This window comes from Podarcis gaigeae (assembly GCF_964106915.1).
Source record: "Podarcis gaigeae genome assembly, chromosome: 11".
Taxonomy (NCBI): domain Eukaryota; kingdom Metazoa; phylum Chordata; class Lepidosauria; order Squamata; family Lacertidae; genus Podarcis; species Podarcis gaigeae.
This window is the reverse complement of record NC_139687.1, coordinates 36362303-36386441: the sequence shown is the minus strand read 5'-3', so window position 1 is coordinate 36386441 and position 24139 is coordinate 36362303. Positions and strand designations below refer to the sequence as shown.

The window sequence follows — 24139 nt, the reverse complement described above, 5'->3', positions numbered from 1 at the left end:
AGGAGAAGCAGCAGCAGCAGGAGCGGCAATGGCAGAGGAGGAGGAAGAGGTGTCGGAGGAGGCCGACAGGAAGCCAGGGGCCCTTGCCAACTATGCACCGTCGCCATGGGGAAAGCCCCACTCAGGTGCTGGGGGCAGCAGCACCGCCTCTACTCTGCTCCGTGCCGTCGCCTCCCGTGCACACAAATCCAAACGTCACAGCTTCGGATTGGCTGCAGGAGCTTCCTGCGGCCAATCCGAAGCCGCACCAGCATCGTCACCCACCCAGAAGCTGTGCCAGCACCACGGAAGTCAGTCCTTGTACGGTGAGGCATCCGCAGTGTGCAGGGACTGACTGAGTGGTGGCAGGGTCTGCAGGCTGGATTTGTGAGCCTGGGGGGCCGCATCTGGCTCCCGGGCCGTAGTTTGCCGACCCCTGCTCTGGGCAAATGATTAAAAGCTATATTCATGAGGTTTCCATATTACTGCTTGAAAACTGAATGCTCCTTTCCAGATCAGAATGCTTTCTATAGCAAAGGAGACGCCAGACCTGCCTTTGACACTCTGAAGAGGCATAATAATAAATCAAGGGGTCAATGCAACAGCTTATGGAAGTGATACAAGTGGCAAGCGTGCATGCAAACAAGAGATTCGCAACCTGCTGTTCAGGCAAAAGGCTGAAGATTTGCAGCATAAACGTGACATTTGTTGGCCCAAAACAAATAATAAAAGAGGACAAGACAGCTACAGACAGGAGAATGGCACGTCTCTTTTTACCTGGCTTTGTAGCAACATTGGATGAAGAAAGTTTCTTTATAATGCACACATAACAGGTACCAGAAATTAGTAATGGTATATAAAAGAACAAAATAGACACTACAGAAAAGTAACGATAAAATGTCTTAACTGTAGAGACAGCTAGTGAGTCAAGACAGGTGGTAATGTTTAAGCGAGGGAATCTTTCTGTTTGCTCCCTGAGAAGCAGAGGAATCACTCCAGCTATGGCTATAATCCAGATGGCAAAGCAGATCAAAGCGGCCCGTCTTGGTGTGCGCCATGAGAGAGACTGCATTGGGTACACCACTGCCATGAAACGGTCAACGCTTATCGTCACCATCAGCAGGATGGAGCAGTACATGTTGCTGTGAAAGGCAGACGTGATGAAACGACACATTTCTGGTCCAAATGTCCAGTTGTTTCCAGAAAAGTGGTAGATGATCTTAAAAGGAAGCACACACACAAAGAGGACATCGGCAAATGCCAGGTTGAGCATGTACACTGTAGCTGGCTTCTTAAGCCTTATTTTGACCACAAACACAAGGATTGCCATAATGTTTAAAGGAAGACTGAACATAACAACAATAATGTGGACTGAAGGAACAAACCAAGTTACCCATGGACTAGTTATGATTGTTTCAATGTCCTCTGAGAGGTGAATGGATTCTGTGTTTTGACTGTGGATGTCCAACTCATTCTCATGTGTAGAAGGGCTAACTAAAATTGGCAAGAGGCTCCTATCCGTCTCTAAGGATGAATCTGAAAGGAGAGGCAATAATAAAATCAATTATGTCAACACCAGCATAACATTCAGTATTACTCTCTTCATCAGAATATAAATTCAGACTACTAAATTACAGATTTGTATTGTCCAATCTGGATTATTAGGATTGTTGTTGTTAATTTTGAGTTGTGATCCCTTCCCTCTCACAGTAAAGTTCCAGGAGGGGTCTGTGCTAATACAAATAATGTTGAAACCCCTTCCTTCCTTATTTATTTTATGCTGAAACACTTTATTACTTTGGAGGTCTCTCTACTACAAATCAGTTATTTCCTTCTCAATATGTCCACTTTTCTGCTCCTATTCTATAACAGAACAGTAGAGTGTGCTGCAAATACTGTGTCCCATATGTTAAAAGCTATCAAGAGTCCACAGAGCACAGGTCAGTCGAAAGTGCTCCCAAGGAGTTGCTAGAAAGCTTATGCCTCTTTAAGGAGGTACATTTTGCATTGGTGGCTTAAAGAATGTCAAATGAGCATAAAAACGATAAAACAATACAAATTTCACTGCACAACAGAAATCACACAAATTTCAGAGATGGGACATGCAAAACCTAAAAACAATTTAGATGCACTCTAACTGATTTGGGGATGGAATTCCTTTTAAATCAAAACCTAAATATCTAATGTAATGCACATATATTTGAAAAAAAAATCCCCAAAGCTTGTCTTCCTAATATAAGAATATTCTCTTTAAGCACAATTGGTGCTATTCAGGGCTCCCCCCCCCCAGTTGGAACTCACCGGACATCAGTTCCGACACCTCTCAGGTGGATGCCATTGCCATTATAAGAGAACAAGGGAGTGTTCGTGGGGAGTCCTGGCACCTCTTTTTCTAGAAAAATAGCACTACCATCCAATAAGACTATAAGAAGGGTCTGCTAAATCAGGAATGGCCATCTAGCCTAGCACCCTGGTCTCACAGTGGCCCCCCAGAAGCGTGTTGGAAACTCATAAGCAAGATTCAAGAACAAAGCCCTCTCCCCTCCTATTGTTCCAGCAACTGGGTTTAGAAGCATTTCTGTCTCCAGCTGTGGAGGCAGAGAATAGCCATCATGGCTGGCAACAGCATTAACAGCAGCAAGAGAGGAGCAGTAGAAGCTGGGACAATGGCAAAGCAGGTAAAACTTTTGCCATCATCTCCCTGCTTTGCTTTGCTGCTATTCCCCCCCCCCCCCGCCCTGAAGAGAAGGGAGAAATGATGGACACCCCCCACCGGAGGATGTTGGATCCACCTGCTGCAGATTCGCAGCAGCTGGCCTGATGGCAGACTTCTAGGTGCGGTGGGGGAGATTGAGGGGGGATCTGTTGGTTTGATGTGAATGGTTTTTGGACTAGGGAGGGGGGTTGAGGTTTGATTTATCTGCTCATTAGTGGATGGGAGTATTGCTTTGCTTATTGTTTGAGTACTGCTAATGTTGTTTGCTGCTGTTTATGGGGCTAGTGTGTTGTTATTCTATCACTTGTAGATTATATGAAAGATTACTGTATTATATGATTCCCCCTTCTTTCCACACCCTGTGGTAGTGTGGACATGTACATGTTTTGCTTTAATGTAAGCTGCTGGAACACCTTTGAGTGATACATGACTAATAAAAAAATAGTAAAGGTAAAGGACCCCTGGACAGTTAAGTCCAGTCAAAGGCGACTATGGGGTTGTGGTGCTCATCTTGCTTTCAGGCCGAGGTAGCTGGTGTTTGTCCATAGACATCTTTCCGGCTCATGTGGCCAGCATGACTAAATCACTTCTGGCGCAATGGAAAACCTTGATGGAAGCCAGAGTGCACGGAAACACCATTTACCTTCCCGCCGCAGCGGTACCTATTTATCTACTTGCACTGGTATGCTTTAGGACTGCTAGGTTGGCAGAAGCTGGGACAGAGCAACGGGAGCTCACCCTGTCGCGCGGATTCGAACTGCTGACCTTCTGATTGGCAACCTCAAGAGTCTCAGTGGTTTAGACTACTGCTCTCCTCCATGAATTTGTCCAATCTTCTTTTAAAGCCCCCTAGGTTGGTGGCCATTACTGCCTCCTGTGGAACTGTGTTCCCTAGTTTAACCATGCACTGTGGAAAGAAGTATTTTCTTTTGCCTGTCCTGAATCTTCCAGCGTGCAACTTCATTGGATGCCCATGAATTCTAGAGTAAAGATGGTGAAAGACTTTTCTCTATTCACTTTCTCCGTGCCGGGCATAATTTTCTAATAGTATTCTATCATGTCACCTCTCATGTGCCTTTTCAAACTGAATGGTCCGAAAATGCTCCGGTCTTTCTTCATAGGGGATTTGCTCCATTCCCTGGATCATTTTGATTGCCCTTTTCAACGGTAATGGTGTCTGCATGCCGGCAGAATGGACTTCCACTCATGGAAGGGGCCTTATTCTTCCTGTCACACAAAATTGGCCATCACACAATGCTTAAGGCAAGATGGAATGCCAGCCAAGTAGAGAAGAGTGTCATAAATAAGTAGACCGCCCCCCACCCTTCTGCTTGCCTTGTGCAAATTAAAGCATGTTAAATCATTCACAAGCCACGGTAAGGGTACTTACTGTTTGCTCTTACTGTGCTATGTAAGGTGCAGAGTATATTAAGCAGAGAAAGTATCTTCAGAGTTCGGCCCATTATTCCTCCAGAGGCACACTTCAGCTTTTGCTGCCAGGTTTCTAAAAAAGGGCTGCAAGGATTTATCTGAAAGGCATGTTCTCCTGACCCATTAAGTTCTCTGAGATCAAATTCCACTCTTCATCTTTTCATCCAATTTGGGCTTGAATATTAGCTTAAAGCAATTGGAGACCCACAGCTAACCCCCTACTGTCAGAAAAGCAACCTTCAAAGAGACAGGACTCAGAAAGAGGGAGGAATGGGCTTTTTATTTCTCCCTCCTAGCTGCTTTTCAAAGCTTCATAAAAGACTGCTTTCATGAGAGTAACGAGAGTCATCATATTAATAGGAGGAATTATCTACATGGTTTGGCATCTTTCATGTTTGTTCTCAAAAGATGCTTTCTGAAAAACAAAATATTTCTGAAAATCACATTATGACCCATGTAATGGATACTGATGCGTTTGGTTGGTTTTGAACGTTTCCATTTTCAGGGTGGGACGGACAATTAAACCTCATTAATGAACAGAATGTATCCCTTTCCCCTATCTTGAGTACCTGTAAGTGCATGAAGTGCTTTACTATTAGTCTCTTTTCTCATCACAATAACTTGTGATGGGATTGCGACTTCCAGGATACAGTAATTCATGGCTGAGCATCCGTTCGAAGTTATGCGACAAATTATCCACTCCATTTCACTTCTGATGCTATTACACCATTGAAGAGTCCATTGTAACTGTGAGAACAATCAAAAGGGAAGGCCAGATGTGTTTAGAAGTGTTTGGAGATAGTCCCATGATTTGAGCTGAGAACACATGCTACAAGTACCTTGCTGAAGTTGGGCATTACAACATTACCCAGCTGGATCTGGAGAAAAGCACATCTAGTCTAGACTCTTGTTCCTCATTTGGCCAGCTAGTGCCTGAGAAGCTTAGAAACAGCACATCATTGAGGACAAGTCCTCCCGCACTGTTGTTCCACAACAGTTGCCATTCAGAGAGCAGAGCTCAGATCTACTGAAGCTAGGGGAGTCTCTGGTGGTCAAAGAGCACAATTGCAGTCAAAGCTAGGTGCCTGGCCAGGGTTGAGGTCTCCATGGATCTACAAATACAGCACTCTTGCTAATATTCGTGGTAGCAAGATGCAGAAAGGGAGCAGGAGGGTGTCTGCTTGGAGCCACTGGCATCTTCACGTGTTGGCTCTGTCCAAATTGTTTGGGAAACCTCTGATTCATTTTGGTCTCTGTACACAAGTCTGTATGTGCAGAGCCCCTTCAGTACCGATTCTATAGCGATGGTGTTGTTATCCTGTCCATGTGCTCAGATAAACGTTTGAACAGTACTATTGCTTTTCCCTATTTAAGACAAGTAAAACAACTTCTGATCAGGTTTGGCCATTGTGAAAGTGGCACCTCCAGGGGGATAGAATAATGGAATTGATGCTTGCTTTTCCACTTGGCTGGTGGTACTTCTTGCTTGAAGGACACTGGCATCCCTCCCCATGCTTTCAGGTGTTTATGAAAATGGTAAAAGGTGCAAGTCAAAATAATGCGACCATGTTAGGACATGATTTTGCCCTAGTAATGCCAACCCAGCTCCCTTGGTCATCTACCATCAACAGTCCACTTTGGGAAGGATTCTGTAGGGTAATCAGCCTCATAATAATACTGTCCTGTGGGATTAATCTGAAATAGGGTTGCCGTATTTCAAAAAGTAAAATTCCTGAGCTTTTTTCAAAGAAACCCACCAAAATTGTTAAGCTTTTTGGGGAAAACCGAACCACTGCTTTTTCCACCTGGTTGCCATGCATCTGGGTTTCCCCTTGTCATTTTGCAGATTCAGCAAAATTCCCCCAACACCAATTTTCCTGATCTATGGCAAGCCTACTTTGTTGTTTTTAGGTAGTGCATTGCCTACTAATTTGACCCTTTCCAATCACTTTCTGTTGTAACTTTATAGACAATAACCTTGCCACTTTTATTTATTGTATTTTTATGTTTTGAGTTTGTTTGTGCCACATTTTTGTGTTCAAAAGTTATCCCCCTTCTGCCTTCCCCCTTTAGTTGAACGGCTGGTGAGTGAGAGTTCCTTTTCATTCCTGTTAGTATCCTTTATTTCCATTTGATATTGTGTATTTTTGAAGTGTTATCCCCTTTTCCTCTTCTCAGATGTCTACAAATTTTCAGACCAACTGTATAAAGGTCCATAGGCAACAAAACCGCCACCATGCGTGACTTTTTTGTCTCACAGGGGATTGACCTGGCTTGCGTGACGGAGACCTGGGTACGGGAAGGCGAAGTAGTCTCCCTACATGAGATAACACCCCCAGGTTTCTCTATCCTCCATCAATCGCGGACTGTGAGTCGGGGGGGAGGAGTAGCGTTGTTATTCCGGGAGGATTGCTCTTTCAGAGCTCTGCCATCACCGGCGATCTCCGGCATTGAATGTGTTGGTCTCGTGTGGGGCACCAAGGAGAGCTTGGCTGTCTGGCTGGTGTACCGACCACCCAGCACACCTGCAGCCACCCTGTCAGACCTGCTGGAGGTGGTGGCAGGCTGGGCCTTGGAGTTCCCAAACCTACTGGTTTTGGGAGACTTCAATGTCCATGCCGATGCCGCTCCCTCCTCACAGGCTCTGGACCTAGTGACTTCCATGGCAACACTAGGGCTCTCCCAGGTTGTTTTGGGCCCTACCCATCAAGCAGGCCACACGCTGGATCTGATCTTTGGGGCTGGCATAGATGTGATCATGCTCCCTGCTGTGGAAGTGCCATGGTCTGATCACTACGCTCTGAAAGCCAAGATTGACTTCCCGCTCCTCCCTGGCTCGGGTGGCGAACCTATTTGGGCTCGTCCGCGAAAACTGATGGATCCTGATAGATTCCGACAAGCCTTGCGGAACCCTGCTCCTCCTGGCGACTCATTAGATGACCTTGTTGAGGACTGGAATAACCGGCTCTTGGCAGCCATTGATGAGATCGCACCTAAGCGCCCTCTGCGACCCCGTCGAAACCGGGCCCCTTGGTTTACTGAGGAGCTCCGGAAAATGAAGCGGGATCTCAGACGGCTAGAGCGAGTATGGCGACGGACTCGTGACGGAGCCTCAAGAACATCTTATAGGACGCTTATGAAAGCCTATGAGATGGCTATGAAAGCTGCTAAGAAATCTTACTTTGCAGCTTCCATTGCATCCGCTAGCTCTCGCCCGACACAACTTTTTAGAATAATTAGGTCAATAACGTTCTTAAGAGGACAATCAAATTTAAGCACAAATTCGACCCACAGCTGTGAGGCATTCGCGAGTTTTTTTGCGGATAAAGTCCTATTGCTCCGCCGTGACCTCCCTGCCAATTTAGATACAGTGACTGAACTGGAGGCCCCTCGAATGACTTCAGGTCCAGTGTTGGACCATTTCGATCGGATACTCCCTACTGATGTGGATAGATTCCTCCAAGTTAGTAGGCCCACCACCTGCCTCCTTGATCCGTGCCCGTCTTGGCTGATTAGGGAGTGTCCAGATGTTGCGCGGACCCCTCTGGTTGAAATTATCAATTTGTCCCTTGACACGGGGACATTCCCAGGGGAACTGAAGGAGGCAGTGGTGTGTCCACTCTTAAAAAAAACTTCATTAGATCCCTTAGACCTATCCAATTACCGCCCAGTTTCAAATCTCCCATACCTGGGTAAGGTAATTGAGAGAGCGGTTGCTGAGCAGCTTGGTAGGTTTCTGGAGGAAACATCGGCATTAGATCCATTTCAGTCCGGTTTCCGTCCTGGTTTTGGGACGGAGACGGCTCTGGTTGCCTTAACAGACGATCTCCGTAGACAACTGGATCGAGGCGGGTCAGGACTGCCGATCCTTTTAGATTTGTCAGCAGCCTTTGACATGGTCGATCATGATCTTCTGGACCACCGCCTCGCAGACGTGGGGATACAGGGCATAGCCCGTAACTGGTTGTGCTCTTTTATCTCTGGTCGGGGACAGAGGGTGGCACTAGGGAGGGAAATGTCGTCGCGCCACTCCTTGGTGTGTGGAGTGCCGCAGGGCGCAATTCTCTCCCCGATGCTTTTTAACATCTTTATGCGCCCCCTTGCCCAGATTATCCGGAGCTTTGGGCTGGGCTGTCACCAATATGCTGATGACACTCAGCTCTATCTGCTGATGGATGGCCACACCGACTCGGCCCCAAACACATTGACCAGATGCTTGGAAGCTGTGGCTGGATGGTTTCGTGGGAGCCGATTGAAACTAAATCCTTGGAAGACTGAGGTCCTATGGCTAGGTCGGGATGGCATGGGGATGAGGGACCAACTCCCTTCTCTTGCGGGGGCCCAATTAGTGCCATTGCCTTCCGTTAAGAGTTTGGGTGTAAACCTTGACGCCTCCCTTTCCATGGAGGCGCAGGTTACAGCAACAGCCAAGGCGACATTTTTCCACCTTCGCCGCATCAAGCAGTTGGTCCCTTACCTTTCCCGCCCTGACTTGGCCACAGTGATCCATGCGACGGTCATCTCCAGGCTTGACTACTGTAATTCGCTCTACGCGGGGCTGCCCTTGAAGCTGTCCCAGAAACTCCAGCGGGTACAGAATGCTGCAGCGAGGCTCCTCACGGGGTCTCTGCCATGGGAGCATATTCACCCAGTGCTTTTCAAGCTGCACTGGCTCCCGGTGGAGTACAGGGTCAGATTTAAGGTGCTGCTTTTGACCTTTAAAGCCCTTCACGGCCTAGGACCCTCGTACCTCCGGGACCGCCTCTCCTGGTTTGGCCCGACGGAGAGCCTCAAGGTCCATAAATAACAACACCCTAGTGGTCCCGGGCCCTAAGGAGGTTAGATTGGCTTCGACCAGAGCCAGGGCCTTTTCAACTCTGGCTCCGGCCTGGTGGAACACTCTGTCTCATGAGACCAGGGCCCTGCAGGATCTGATTTCTTTCCACAGGGCCTGTAAGACAGAGTTGTTCCGCCTGGCCTTTGGCTTGGAGCCAGTTTGATTCCCTCCCTCCCCCCCTCTCTTTTCCCCCCTTCTTTTCCTTCTCCTCCTGCGATGAGGCTACATTTTAATATTTTAATGTTCCATTATTTTAATTGTTGTGTTTTATTTTTGTTTTTAAGTTTGTAATCATTCATCTTGTTTTTATTATTGCTTGTAAGCCGCTCTGAGCCCGGCCTTGGCTGGGGAGGGCGGGGTATAAATAAAAAATTATTATTATTATTATTATTATTATTATTATTATTATAAAAAACAATAGACGGGAAGGATTAACAAACATTTTATTCATCCAGAAATGTTCACTTTTGCCCTTGTGGAAGAATCACTATGACTATCAGTTTTAAATCTAGCAGGTTTCATCTCCTGGCAGTGAAAGAGATAAATAGATATAGATGATAGATAGATAGATAGATGATAGATATGTCATACAGCTAAGTCAAAACTCACAGTAAAAAAGAAAAAAATTACTGAGGCAAACAGACTTCTTTATAAACACTGTACAAACAATAACGGAAAAGAGAAAAGTATGACTTCCTGTAACTGAAACAATATTTGTACAACTTAAGGGTTCCTGCATTGGGAGATATCTGCCTGCAATTTGGCAGGCTTAATCCACTCTGGAGAAACTCCTCTTCCCGTAAATTTCATCCACATCAGTAAAAATGAGGGCGGGGTTTAGCCATTTTCACATCTCTATAACAATGAATCATGGGAAACAGAGCTTCCTTTTTAACAAAGCTGATATGGACACAGATTATGAGTCAAATGGGATATATCAACTTGGAAAAGTTAGGGCTGTTTCATAAAGCAGTTCTCTTGGTCCACATTGATACTCATATAATGAGATGCTTATATGTCCCAACACTGCCACACATACACATTCTGGAACTTTTTGCAGTCCAGGTATAAAATAACTGCAAATACTTACAGGATTCAACAAAGGCTGCAATTAAGTAAAACCTTTGAAAGATTAGAAGAACGTTTTATCTGGGATGGTTATAAAGAAGCTCAAAGGTCAGTTCATGATCCTGACCCACTATCTTGCCCAACTCATGGAGGCACAATGGTACTAGACACAAAATAGGTACTAGACACAAACACATGCAGAGAAACATAGTGTTACAGAGGTTGGGTGCCATCTCTGATGAGCTGTAGAAAGATTCTGGAGAGACCCAGGTGCTCACTCACGGTCTGGGTTCCTTTGCAAATCAAGATGTGGCGGAGGCTGTCGTACCTTTAAGAAATATGACCTGTTCACATATTTACACCTAAATTCAGATGGAAGGAGCCCAGAGCTTACAGCATAGTCATCTCAAGAGGGGCTTCTTCCCCACAGCAATGCAGCACCGTTCATCATGGTTAAAGGCTTGGCTTATCCCTCGCTAGCTATGTGAAACTGCCTTGGTTTGTGATCCTAAACTGAATGGCTCTTCTGGGTTTCAGTCAGGGAAGATTTCCAGCCCTACCTGGAGATCCCGGGGACTGGACCACCTGGGAGCTTCTGCATACAAAGCAGATGCTCTAGCCTATGAAGTAGGCGTGCAATGGAAGTGAGATTTTTAAAAAGGACACATATAGTAGCAGTATTGGATAACCTTTCTGTTGTCGGATTCAGCATTTTGGAGCAGAGCAGTCCTACCACAGGGGGAGATTCATGGTGGTGTTACCACTATTTCCTAAACAGTATCAGCTAGGGCAGGCCAGGGCAATTCACCTCCAATTTAAAGGGATGAACCATGTCATGCCTTAGTCCAGTGCAGCTTTTGCCTGGGGGCCTGAAGAACCTTGACTGGCCTGACATGCTGCAAAACTACTTTTTCACTTCCTGTACCATAGACACCACAAAGACCATAGATTGCCCCTTGATTGTAGTTTAGCCTTATTGTCACTGAACAATAATGCAAGACCAAAATGGCTGATTCCTACAAACTGCCTCAGTTATTTGTTTCTAACATTTTAAAATATTATCTTTGTTGCTGTGGGATACGGATAGAAGATTAGTTTTAGGAAACCTGACGGAAGCTTTTGGAATATTCAAGGTTTACATGTTTCAGAGCAGCAATTTTTAAGTGAAAATATATCAGACTGGATACCATGTATGACAAACTTGTATCATGGCATAGGTATGAACACACAACAAATGAAGCAGATAAAAAGTTTATTATTGCTGCAGGTTAACTCAATTTTCAAACATAATAATAAACATCTGTCTATCAACATTATAGTTTTAAGAAAGCAAATACCATAATTTATTTGGTTAATATGAATATATAATAATATAACTTCCAAAAATTATGAAATATTTACACATTTTACTTATGTTTGTACATCAATAAAGTTAAAAATGTATGGTTAAATTACTTTACATTAAATGTATTTTGATAGGGATTTGACCCAGGAAGAAAACAGAAGTCAATACTGGGTCATATCCAATGTCAGTCCAGCTCAGAGCAGACCCATTGAAAATAATGGACATGAAGAACTTAGGTCCACTATTTTCAATGTTAATATTCTTCCTATAACAGGTATTTCCTCCTATATCAAACCCAGCTAAATACCCTTTTATATCTTTTCGCACACAAAAATAGAAAACAATATAGTAATGCAGTACATCCCAAATAAAATTGTTAGAATGCTGAAAATACCTGCTGACAGATTAGCAGACACTTCTTCTCAGTTTTAAAATGCTGCTTCAGATTCCGAGTTTCAGGATACAAGCCTATATCTACTTGTTTAAGAGCAACGGCAATTGAAATCAATAGGACTTACTTTTGAGTAGATAAGTAGTAGTTTTACTTCTCCCATTTGGTAATTATATTATCTACACTTAAACAAAATGTATGTTTAGAATGTTTAGATGTTGCTCCAGCAGAGGCAACTGTTGACGGAAGAGGAAGGGATGCAAATTTTGCTGATTTTCATAGCCTCCGGCACCACCCAAAAATCTGTTCTGAAGGTTTGGGAGAGCATCCAGAGTAGGTTTTTCATAATTATGAAAACAGAAGGGAGGGAGAATGGGCAAGAAGTGTCCCCTTGCCTCTTGCATTAATGGATGCCTCTGTTGGATCAAATGCTTTTGCACTCACTAGATGCAACACTTTACTTTTTTGTTACATTAGAAACCCTATGGGATTCTAGAGTAGAAACTTACAGTTTCTGTGCTAAAGAAATGCATCAGCTAAAAACCTAAATTCAACTGCTAATGAAAGTAAAAGTAATTTACATAAAGACAAGTAATATTTAATTTATTTTTATGTCCCAGGGCTCACTTGCAATTTTCCATCACTGAGTGCGAGTTAATTAGATTTTTATAATGTTGCAGTGCCTCAGTCTGTTCTTAAAATGATCAAGGTACGAGACATTTTAGGAAAAAACTAAGGTACAGAATAACTAAATCATCTGTGGAGAGGTGCCCACTAAAAGCAAATACCTGTAGAAAATACATTCTGAACAGGACACATTGGAGTTTCACTCTATTTTAAAAGTAGAAACACATGTTCAGCATAAGACTTAAAGCAGAACCAGTTTGAAATAAATATGCCAGCATACCTTTTCTCTGATTCTTCAAATATTTGGGCAACTCCAAACTACTTGGTTGACAGTGTGATCTAGTCCATGTTAAACCACATTAATAGAATGTAACTAGGCTATTCAGTGCATAGTTGTGATGGGTACACAGTAACACCAACTAGCAACCAGTTCTGGCTAGTTATAACTTTTTGCTTCTATTCATGGAAGGATAACTCTGCTCATGGAAACAGCCATTTTATAAAGTACTGTGTCTCTTTGTAAAGGAGCAAAAGGTCAGGATGCAAGCCAATCTGTTCTGTAAAATCAATATCCAGGTCTCAATCATGAGTCAAAAGTCCATTGTTTATATTCAACAGAACAATAAAAAGGCTTATCATGACTTGAACTTTGTGTGACAACACCAAATTGCAAATATTGACTCATTTGTCTTTTAAGGAAATCTTTCAGTTTTTAGCTTCTAAGGCAGCCAAAATATGTAGGGCAAAATCATGAAATATGCAGAATGCATTTCAGAAGGCTCAATCATATACTACAAATTAGAAAAACAGTGATAAAAAAGACCACTGATTCATTTAATTTCAGGAATTATCAAATGTTGTAATACAAATAATACTTGAAATTACAGTACCAATAAGAAAAGGGATATATAAACTCAAATATCTCTTTAGTCATAAGGTCATTAGGCAGCTTTGAATGAAATAAGTGTCTCTTAGCATCCAAAGCCAATTTGTAAATGGAAACAGTGATTTCGTTCAGAGGGCAACTGTAATGTGGTAAACAATGCATAAAAATTTGAAGTCTGTTTAACAGTTTGTAGATTTTAGTTGTTGGAGGTTTTCAGCCATAAGTGACCTATTTATAACATTGTCAGTAGAATCAGATTAATACTTCTCTCTCTCTCTCTCTCTCTCTCTCTCTCTCTCACACACACACACACACACACACACAAATAGGGATGCAGTACATATCTGGGTAAAGTTTTCACAGGAAAACACTTTTTCAACACCTCCTTGAGTCTCCCTATCAACACCTCCCCCTACCCTATATCCTTTTTAATGACAGGTTATCTGTTAACAAACATGTTAATCATGTGAAAAATGTGATATGGCTATTCTTCAGTATAACAGCTTAAATATATAGCTATATAAATAATAAGTGCACAAAATGTACTTTTGTCCACAAAACAATATGAGTTGTAGCAAATGTTTCTCATAGTAAGAACAGACTCAGTGAAATTCATGGACGTAACTATTTGGGTCCATTAATTTCAGTAAGTCTACTTTGAACAAAACTTAGCTGATTTGCAACCCTATGTTAATAGCTTCCTGTAGACACTGTTACCAAGTGTACTGGTGCAAGTACCCCTTCTACTGGTCCTAGTCATTAACTGGCCACTGGTACTGGTACTGCAAGATTCAGAGGTCTTTTTACAGCAAAAAAGATTGATAAGGTGTCGCTGGCATTCAGAAGAGGTGTAATAATAGATCAAAGGATCAATGCAGCAACTTATACTGCTGGTACAGACACAGATGAGATAGGCAAAGTAGATATTCCCCAAGTAGTTTTTGTAAGAAAAACTGATGTAGTGAATTAACAAAAGGACATTGGTTGGACCAAAGCACATAATAAAAATGGAGAAAACAGCTACAGACAATAATAACGCCCGTGTTTTCTTGCTTTGCTTTGCGGCAATATTCGAAGAGCTAAGACTCCGGATGATACACACATAGCAAACAGCAGAAACAATTAATGGCACAAAAAAGAAAAGAGAAGAGAAAATGGTGAAAAAAATAAGGTAATAGCCTTTAAGATAATCTTTGTTCAACACATCATGACACGTTGTAATGTTTAACTGAGGAATTCTTTGGGTTTGCTCATTGATTAGCAGAGGTATCACTCCAGCTATTGCTACAAGCCAGATGGCAAGACAGACCCCAAAGGCACGTCTTCGTGTGCGCCAGGACAGGGACTGCATTGGGTACACCACTGCTAAGAAACGGTCCATGCTTATCACCATCATCAGCAGGATAGAGCAGTACATGTTGCAGTAGAAGGTAGCAGTGACAAAACGACACATTTCAGGTCCAAATGCCCAATTGTTCCCCGAAAAATGGTAGACAATCTTAAAAGGAAGAACACTCACAAAGAGAACATCAGCAGAAGCCAGGCTGAGCATGTACACTGCAGCTGGCTTTTTCACCTTCATTTTAATCAGGAACACAAGAATTGCCATGATGTTCAGAGGAAGACTCAGCGCAACAACTAGGGTATAAACTGATGGAACAAAAATGGTCAGCCATCCACTAGTCAGGTACTCCTTGACATCTCCAGAGATCCCTTTAGGTGGCAGCATTCGTGTATCTCGAGAGAAAATACTTTCATTGATAGAACCAGATCCAATTTCGGAATCGTTTTCAATGTCATCGTCTCCCAATGGGATTTTTTCATATTCTTCTTCTGTTGAATAGGGAAAGGTTTTTGGTCCAATCTGAGCGAAAGATTCTAGAAAATGAAGTTTATGGTTATTAAACATATTAGGTAACTCACACATTTAGCAGAAAATACTTTTCTGAAGTAAAATTCTTTTGTGGACTTGAAAAAGGCATATTCACTGCCTTTTCCATTTTCCAAATATCTTGTACAATTAGCATGTTACTTCCTTTATACTACCTTTTCACACACACACACACGTGTTTATGATAGCTGCTTTAAAGTAATTTACATTCTGTTATTTACAATAGATCTTGTCTGCACCTATTAAGATGACATTAACATAGAAAACAGGGATTCCTATTCATCACCTCTGAAATTTTAACAACAGCAGTTACAAACCTTCTTATTCACTGAATATTCATCAGATACTTTTTCAGACTATTTAAATATATGTTTCAATGCAAGAAACATTCAAATTCCAAAAGTATTTATCTTGATTATCGAGTGAAACTTTGCCGAAAATCATGGACTTTCCCTTGCCTCAGTAAGCTAAAGATGGATGTCAGGAAACTGCCATCGGAGCCAGAGGGAGAGGGAAGGCTCCAGAGGGGTTCCGGAGAGCGTCCTGGGAGGGAGAGAAGCAACCCATCTACTGGGGAAAGAATTCAGCGTAGCACCAGTGGAGAAGTGGGGCAGATGGGGGAATCGGCGAGGTGGCTCCATGACTCCTCGCCGGAGACCAGCGGGGAGAGCACGGGTCCTCCGCTGCCCACACCCTCCCTGCGCAGAAGGCTTCCGAGCAGGGAGAGTAGGCGGCAACTAGGCGTCAAAGAGCTTCTTTGCTGGAAGAAGTTCAAGAAACGCCCACTGACGGATTCTGCCAGCGATTGAGACAGCCACGGGTGAGTGGCTGTCCGGACAGAAAGGGTTCACCCAGGTAACCCAGCCAGGTGTGGCGTTGATTTATGCACGAGCAACACCTAGAACCATTACAATAGCCTATTGGATTTTCAAACCTCCTTTAGATAAGATACTTTTCTTATTACAGTACATGAAATGTTCGTTTTGGGTTAACATCTACCTGATAGCCCATGTTGTATTGGGCTATATTCTGAAAGCCTTGCTCAGTATCACATCAAAGAACTGGAGTGCTATGATAAGAGAACCCAGAACAATTTTGTTTCTATATCCCCATTAAAACTGGCCATCGTTGTTCCGGTATACAACACTTTGAGCCTGTAGGTTTTCTTCAGACAGGTTGGAGAAAACCTGGTACTAATTGTGTCACCCACAATGACTTATCTTTTAATTCCAGCCTATATCTTAGACAAGACAACTCTTTTAAAGTTTTTGGTGTCCAGCTTCATGCATAAAGAAATAATTAGTAATAACAAGAATAACAACGAAGTGTATATTATACAGGAAATTAGTCCTTTAAAAATCATTTCAGATATATTCTGACCCCAACCGCACAGCCTTCGCAGGACACAGCCCTCACCTGCACACTGTCCGAGGGGGCCCCCTAGAGCAGTTTTCAGGGGACCTGGAGTTACAGGGGGAAGGAGACATCACCTCACTCCTTTCCTCCACTGTGACCACAGCTCCATCACTAATATAGATCCAATCATTTATGACTTCAGACAAGAACTACTGTGATAGATGATCCAAGATGTCATTTGTGAAAAACTATAAAATGTCCATAGCACATGGAAAGTAACTGATGATGAAGTTTGTTCCCCAGGGGTTGTATACTTTAGGCTGTCTACTAACCCAGTGCCTGTCAAGCTACTGAAAAGGCATGACAGGAAGGATCATTTAGACTACTGGAATGGCATTCACAGTACAAAAGAATGGATCAAAGATCATGTGACTTCTCATCAGCCTCAAAGTGTTTTTGCAGGGCTAAACAAACTCAGTATTCTGTAGACTGTACTTTGGTCATTCAGCATTATTCACAAATAAGGAAGAACAGAAGAGCTGGAAACATCAACTTCAGTGGGGTTTTCCTCCATTTAGGGCTTTCATATCCTAAAACATTAGTTGTTCCAAATGCTCCTAAACATACTGGTTTTATGAGGCTTACTAAAGTGAGTGTTGTTAGGATAAAGATACATAATAGAGAGTGGCACATATCTATTGTTTGTGCAACAAGCAAGATGGCACACTGACTTTTCATGATCTAGTTCTTAAAAAATAAAGTTGCTACTGAAGTTTAATCTTCAACACAGATATCTCTTAAATTGATTTTAAATAAAGCACTATTGTGACTTATTTTGACACACCCTTTCACTTTATGCCCAAATTCGACACACAATCCCAGTCCAGACTAGGTTACTCCAAAACCATGATTAATTATTTGTGCTCAACATAAACAACAGTCTATGCCTAGTATGGAGAGTCAAATGAAGATTAGAAATTGACACATCCCTAAGCAGATTTTGTAACTTAAAATGCATTTGCTTTCAATTACTCCCAATATTAAACCTTCTAGATGTATCTCTCAAGAAAGATATCTTTAAAGAACACCAACAGTCACTGAATACTTCTCGTGAGTAAACAGTTCCAACAGCTTTAACAAAAATACAGCTGTTAGAAGTCAGACCCAAGGCCATGACTGCATTTGGTGCAGAAGCATCTTTCATAAAATGTCAAAGTCTGCAGATGCTGGTCAGGTGAACGGAGTTGTGGTGCTTATGGCACAAAGCTTTTGTGGGTGAGGCATAAAAGAAGAAAGATTGAGTCATCCACCACATCCAGCCACTGAGGGGCATCTTCTATCAAACAAATTAAGTACAGTGGTACCTCAGGTTACAGACGCTTCAGGTTACAGACTCCACTAACCCTCTTAACCTCGGGTTAAGAACTTTGCTTCAGGATGAGAACAGAAATTGTGCAGCGGCAGCGTGAGGCCCCATTAGCTAAAGTGGTGCTTCAGGTTAAGAACAGACCTCCAGAACGAATTAAGTTCTTAACCCAGGGTTAATTTTCACCTACTTGGTTGGAAGTGCCATCCAGTCTCTCTCTCTCTCTCTCTCTCTCTCTCTCTCTCTCTCTCACACACACACACACACACACACACGCAAAACACAACACAACACCTTGGTGACAAAGTGCCTCTCTCAGTTGCCACATCTGTAACATTTCCTACCCCTTTTGTACTGCTTTTAAAATTACCGTTGCATTTTTGTGGGAGTAATTTATTATTTAATGTTATTGGTGTTATGTATTGAAGTTCTCACCCAGGCCACCAGGAGTATTGTGTATGTAGTTTTCACTCAGGTCCACGTCAGTTATTTTAGGCGGGAAACCCTGGGTTGTTCTTGCTACAATGTTGACAGCCAGCTGCCTATAAAAGCAGGCCGGCTGAGCTGTTTGCTGTTCAGTTTCTATTCCAGCTTACAAAATAAAGAGCTGCTTGGAGAAATCACTGTGTCATCTGTCATGTCTACCCACTTTTCAACACTGGCGACGAAGGTGGGATCGATGGACATCAGAGCACAGCCAGACGCGGCCACCCTCTGAGATGAGCTGAATCACGGAGCTGAAACACTGAGCGAAATCACGGAGCAGAACCAATACAGAGCTGACCGTTCTGGCTAGAGCACAGTGTACCATCCATCGCCTCCACGTCGGCATCGGAACCATGGCTTCACTCGTGCCTCTACCACCGTTTGCCCCAGCCTCTGAATCCTGGGACTCCTACCTCGCTCGGTTTGACTGCTACCTCCAAGCAAATGAGCTGACAAGAGGGTCTGTAGAGCAGAAGCGGGGCCTCTCCTCAGCCTTTGTGGCCCCGAAGTGTTCGCGACGGCCCGAGCATTGGTTGCGCCTCTAGCAGTCCAGGTAGCACCTTGAGACACGATTCAAGAGACGCTCCGCAACCACTACACCCCAAAGCCGTCCAAGATTGCTGCCCACCATGCGTTCTACCACTGGAACCAGGCAGAGGGGGAGTCAATTAAGAACTACACCGCCGCCCTCTGACAGGCTGCAATGCACTGCAAGTTCCGAGACTTAGATGATGCCCTGATGGATCAAATCATCTGTGGGGTCCGGGACATCCGTCTGCAACGGCATCTTCTCGCCAAGCCAGACCTCACGCTGCAGAAAGCCACTGAGGAGGCCGTGGCCTCAGAAGCTGTTGAACTCTCCGCCCAGGAAATCCACAAGGCCAGTAGACCGTATTTAAAGGACTATCTTGTTGGACATGTAACACTGTTGGTCTAATGGAAGTAATGTGAAATGTAACCGATATGCTTTGTGCCTAATTGAACCATTACGTGTAGTGCTGTATATAAGGAAACCATTACGATTGTAACTAACGCCTTATTTCGGTGGGGAGGGGTGTTATGTATTGAAGTTCTCACCCAGGCCACCAGGAGTATTGTGTATGTAGTTTTCACTCAGGTCCACGTCAGTTATTTTAGGCGGGAAACCCTGGGTTGTTCTTGCTACAATGTTGACAGCCAGCTGCCTATAAAAGCAGGCCGGCTGAGCTGTTTGCTGTTCAGTTTCTATTCCAGCTTACAAAATAAAGAGCTGCTTGGAGAAATCGCTGTGTCATCTGTCATGTCTACCCACTATTCAACACTGGCGACGAAGGTGGGATCGATGGACATCAGAGCACAGCCAGACGTGGCCACCCTCTGAGATGAGCTGAATCACGGAGCTGAAACACTGAGCGAAATCATGGAGCAGAACCAATACAGAGCTGACCGTTCTGGCTAGAGCACAGTGTACCATCCATCGCCTCCACGTCGGCATCGGAACCATGGCTTCACTCGTGCCTCTACCACCGTTTGCCCCAGCCTCTGAATCCTGGGACTCCTACCTCGCTCGGTTTGACTGCTACCTCCAAGCAAATGAGCTGACAAGAGGGTCTGTAGAGCAGAAGCGGGGCCTCTCCTCAGCCTTTGTGGCCCCGAAGTGTTCGCGACGGCCCAAGCACTGGTTGCGCCTCTAGCAGTCCAGGTAGCACCTTGAGACACGATTCAAGAGACGCTCCGCAACCACTACACCCCAAAGCCGTCCAAGATTGCTGCCCACCATGCGTTCTACCACTGGAACCAGGCAGAGGGGGAGTCAATTAAGAACTACACCGCCGCCCTCTGACAGGCTGCAATGCACTGCAAGTTCCGAGACTTAGATGATGCCCTGATGGATCAAATCATCTGTGGGGTCCGGGACATCCGTCTGCAACGGCATCTTCTCGCCAAGCCAGACCTCACGCTGCAGAAAGCCACTGAGGAGGCCGTGGCCTCAGAAGCTGTTGAACTCTCCGCCCAGGAAATCCACAAGGCCAGTAGACCGTATTTAAAGGACTATCTTGTTGGACATGTAACACTGTTGGTCTAATGGAAGTAATGTGAAATGTAACCGATATGCTTTGTGCCTAATTGAACCATTACGTGTAGTGCTGTATATAAGGAAACCATTACGATTGTAACTAACGCCTTATCCCGGTGGGGAGGGGTGTTATGTATTGAAGTTCTCACCCAGGCCACCAGGAGTATTGTGTATGTAGTTTTCACTCAGGTCCACGTCAGTTATTTTAGGCGGGAAACCCTGGGTTGTTCTTGCTACAATGTTGACAGCCAGCTGCCTATAAAAGCAGGCCGGCTGAGCTGTTTGCTGTTCAGTTTCTATTCTAGCTTACAAAATAAAGAGCTGCTTGGAGAAATCGCTGTGTCGTCTGTCATGTCTACCCACTATTCAACAATTACTTACTAAAAAATAAAAAAGAGATATATGTTGTTTGTGAATATATATAACAGAAACACACACACACACACATGTACACAAATTGGTCCACATATTAAGTCCCACTGATTTCAATTGGTCTGCTCTAGACATGATTATGCCAAACATGATCCAGTCCAATGCATGAACACAGTATTCAAACTGGGCAATTGAAATTAAGTCAAATGTGAAATCAAAGCCAGAGTTAACTTGGAAAACACACTAGATCAGTAGTCTTCAAATTTTTCAGACCTGGGACCCACCTTTAACTCAAAGCTGCATTTAGTCACCAGTTTATTAATCCCCCCTAAACTGCATTTGTATGGTGGTAGTGTTGCTTCTTCAACACAACTTGATTTAGGCCCTTACTTGGTGGTGGGTCCCACTCACCAGCAGAAGACCAAGGCACGAGGTAAGAGAGCCAGTATAAGTCAAGTAGTGTTTTGTGTTGCCTAGTGGTTGGAATCGTAATCCTCAAGCTGCAAAGTCTATTTTCAGGTAGCTTATCTTTATTCAATTACAATTATATACCCATCAAGTCTTTCTGTTAATTTAAGTCTGTGCCCTTCTGCACATACACCCAAACTTACTAATGTCTTGTTAACAAGAGCCACAGACTGGAGCTTATAGTTTTAAAGTATTCACCCAACATGTATTTTTTTGTCATGGGAAACACAAGCAGATTGACAACCAAGTGGTGGGGAAACAATAGGAAGTTACAGTGATACCTCGGGTTTACAAACTTAATCCATTCCAGAAGTCTGTTCTTAAACCAAAGTGTTCTTAAACCAAGGCGTGCTTTCCCATAGCAGCAGGGGACTCAATTTACAAATGGAACACACTCAACAGGAAGCGAAACATGTTCTTATTCCAAGGCAAACTTCACAAACCAAAACACATACTTCCGGATTTGCAGCGTTCTTAATCCAAGTGGTTCATAAACCAAGCTCTTTTTATTTTTGTACTAACCACAGTTTATATCCAAAAGGGGCAACTTTAAATTTAACATATGAAGTTTGTCTTTCTCATTAGTTTAACAAAAAACTAACCTTGAAGTAAAAAATAACAACCATCTAGATAGATAATAAAACGTTGATGGTAATGTTCAATTTGATCCACATTTTCCCTGTTCTGTTCATGGTGATAAGCAAATGACTCACTCAGCGTTTTAGATCAACATACTGTCTATCTGTCAGCAATGTAAAAAGTATAGCAACAATGGAGGAAAATAAACAACCAGTGAGATTCCCTCTTCCCTACACTGCTGTACTTTATGAGAACAAAGAAAGAGAATGGATCACAAAGTTCCTTTGCAATAATTCCAGGCAGTAAAAACTCCCCCATGAACTTACAATGTTTTCAAGTTATCAAAACATAAGACAAATGGCAAACATTTGATCTGTTAAGGCAACCATTTGCTTATGTGCAGAAATATAAACAACCACTTCCTAAGCCAAGAATTATCTCTTTTACTGATTAAAATACGGTACATCTTGCATGGTTTATAAGCCATAACAATTCAGAAAGAAGTTACTCATAGAAAGAAAGCAAACAATGACTCTCAGGTTCTGTAACTTTCACATTCCATATCTTTTTATTTATTTTATTCATTAAATTTCCATACCACCCTTCATATATGACATCCCAGGATGGTTTACAATATAAAGACAAAAAAATACGTAGCATAGTAACAAACAAAAGTTTCAAGGGCCATAGACTGTTTAATTAGCCAGATGCTTGGGAGAAGGCAAATGCTTTTTGCTTGGCACCTAAAGATATGTATTGAAGGCGCAGGCCAACCTCCTTGGGGAGAGCATTCCACAAACAGGGGCCACTGCAGAAAAGGTCACTTCTCCTGTTTCCGCCCACCAGACCTCTCATGGAGGAAGCATGCGGCGAAAGGACTCAGATGATGAGTAGAGTCCGGGTTCTTTCATATTATTTTTTTACTGTACAGGTGCAATGGACTGATGTACTAAAAACGGGTTGCTCATCTCCCACTGACCTTAATGATATTTAAGGAATCTAAGAGAAACCCTAAAAACTTAAAAGCCTTCCTTTGTAGCCACGCAGCTATGGAGGTGCTCCCCAACACCCAACAAAACTTTATGTTCTGTGAGAGTTGCATATCCCCATTTATTACTCAGTCAAGTGTTCAAACGCTACGCATTCTTGCCTGTAAAAGAAATCCTATTGAACTCAACGGCATCCACAGGATTGCGCTGAATAAACACCATAAATAGGACGAGGAAAGAGAGAGAGAAAAGGCGACGGTGAAGATCCCACCCCCTGCTTTTGAGGAAGAGCCCCCTCCCCACCCACATCCAAAGGGGCGCATCTCCGGCAACTTGGCGGCAGTGGCGTCAACAACCCAGGCGTCCTGTAACACGAGCCAGGAAAGAAGAAGGCGAATCGAAGTATCAAAGGCATTCCTGCAGCCAGCTTTGTTCTGTCAGAAGGATTTACTTTTACATGCTGCACGCACGCCTCCGCCAGCAGAGCGAGGGGCTGCCTTTGGCTCCCCGGGAAAAGGACCCCTAAGAAGAGTCCGGCAGGCCAGTGGCCCACCTAGTCCAGCATCCCCTTCCCGAGTGTTTACCCTCACTTTTCATTGGCTGTGTGCCATTCACACCAATGGAACTCGAGTATGGATTACTTGTAATTCAATCGGACGTGACTTCCTGGAAGCGTCCCTCTCGCCCCCTCAGCAGCCCCGGGATGGTGTCCTCCGAAACATGGCTGAGCTGCCTCCCCGCCTTCCTCCTCCTCCTCCTCCCAGCGAGCGACCACCCAAAACTTGGCTCCCCTCTGGCGGGAGACAGCCCCGTCGTCGCCACCTACCATTTCCCGCCGAGGGAAGGCAGAGCAGGGGACACACCAGCACTGCGCTGCAGCCCAGCAGCAACAGCGAGACCGGCGGCTGCCCCATGGCCGCCTCAGGGGGCAAAAGCACCGAGCTCGCGGGCGCAAAGGGTCAGCTCCCGCCGCCTCCGAGGTCTCCCCGGGCTGCTTTGAGGGACCGCAGGCACCGCAGGCGGACAGGCGAGGAAGCGCGCTGAGTGTGGCGGAGGCGGCCTGAGGGGAGAGTCGCCGCCCCAAAGCGGAGAGTGGGCGGGAAGCTCTGAAGGGAATCCGCCCTCCAGAGTCGAGCGCCAGCTCACCGCCTTTACTTCTGGTGGTTTTTAAGGAGATAATTAAAATGCAAAAACCACAATAAGCTAAAAAGCCACAAAAATAATAGAAGCCAATACTAACCCAGAGCTAATATTTGTGTCTCACCAAGAGCTGTTTTGTGAATTATCATTAGAAAA

The 24139-nt window shown here is 44.0% G+C and overlaps 1 protein-coding gene and 1 pseudogene across 4 annotated transcripts; both read right to left on the bottom strand.

Moving 5' to 3' along the window:
• On the bottom strand, positions 1-2073 carry LOC310827354 (proteinase-activated receptor 1 pseudogene; annotated as a pseudogene). The gene has a single exon. The product of its transcript is annotated as a proteinase-activated receptor 1 pseudogene (transcript).
• Positions 2074-11266: 9193 nt separating this feature from the next.
• Positions 11267-23924, bottom strand: LOC310827335 (proteinase-activated receptor 1-like). 3 transcript variants are annotated; one of them, XM_083703288.1, is made up of 2 exons: positions 23670-23924; positions 11267-15158 (listed from the first exon to the last, which is right to left on the bottom strand). In XM_083703288.1, exons 1-2 carry the CDS (start codon positions 23755-23757, stop codon positions 13966-13968), a joined length of 1281 nt encoding a protein of 426 aa, XP_083559414.1. In that variant the 5' UTR covers positions 23758-23924; the 3' UTR covers positions 11267-13965. The 3 variants fall into 3 exon arrangements, with proteins under 3 accessions (XP_083559414.1, XP_083559416.1, XP_083559415.1); XM_083703290.1 differs by lacking the exon at positions 23670-23924 and adding an exon at positions 23485-23543; XM_083703289.1 differs by lacking the exon at positions 23670-23924 and adding an exon at positions 16588-16680.
• Positions 23925-24139: the final 215 nt, after the last annotated feature.